The following is a 277-nucleotide window of genomic DNA, read 5'->3' on the forward strand; positions in this document are numbered from 1 at the left end:
CCGAGGGCGGGCGGGTGTTCGCAGGTGAAAGAGGACGCGGTGAAGCAGGCGAAGAAGCTGACGGCGCAGCTGAAGGAGGCGGTGCGCGAGGCGGAGGAGGCGCGCGCGGGGCGCGAGGAGGCGGCGGGCGCGGCGCGCGAGGCGGAGCGCCGCGTCAAGGCGCTGGAGGCCGAGGCGCTGCAGCACGCCGAGGAGCTGGCCGCCGCCGAGCGCGCGCGCCGCCACGCCGAGTGCGAGCGGGACGACCGCGACGACGAGCTCACCGCCGCCGCCGCCA

General features: G+C 78.7%; 1 protein-coding gene across 1 annotated transcript in view; it reads left to right on the forward strand.

Moving 5' to 3' along the window:
* Positions 1–277, forward strand: part of LOC119832282 (myosin heavy chain, non-muscle) — a 64,042-nt gene that overhangs the window by 56,119 nt on the left and 7,646 nt on the right. Inside the window, exon 23 of the mRNA XM_038355942.1 lies at positions 35–81. Coding sequence (XP_038211870.1) covers positions 35–81 — 47 coding nt within the window. The remainder of the gene's footprint in view (positions 1–34; positions 82–277) is intronic.

This window comes from Zerene cesonia, chromosome 15, assembly GCF_012273895.1.
Source record: "Zerene cesonia ecotype Mississippi chromosome 15, Zerene_cesonia_1.1, whole genome shotgun sequence".
NCBI lineage: Eukaryota > Metazoa > Arthropoda > Insecta > Lepidoptera > Pieridae > Zerene > Zerene cesonia.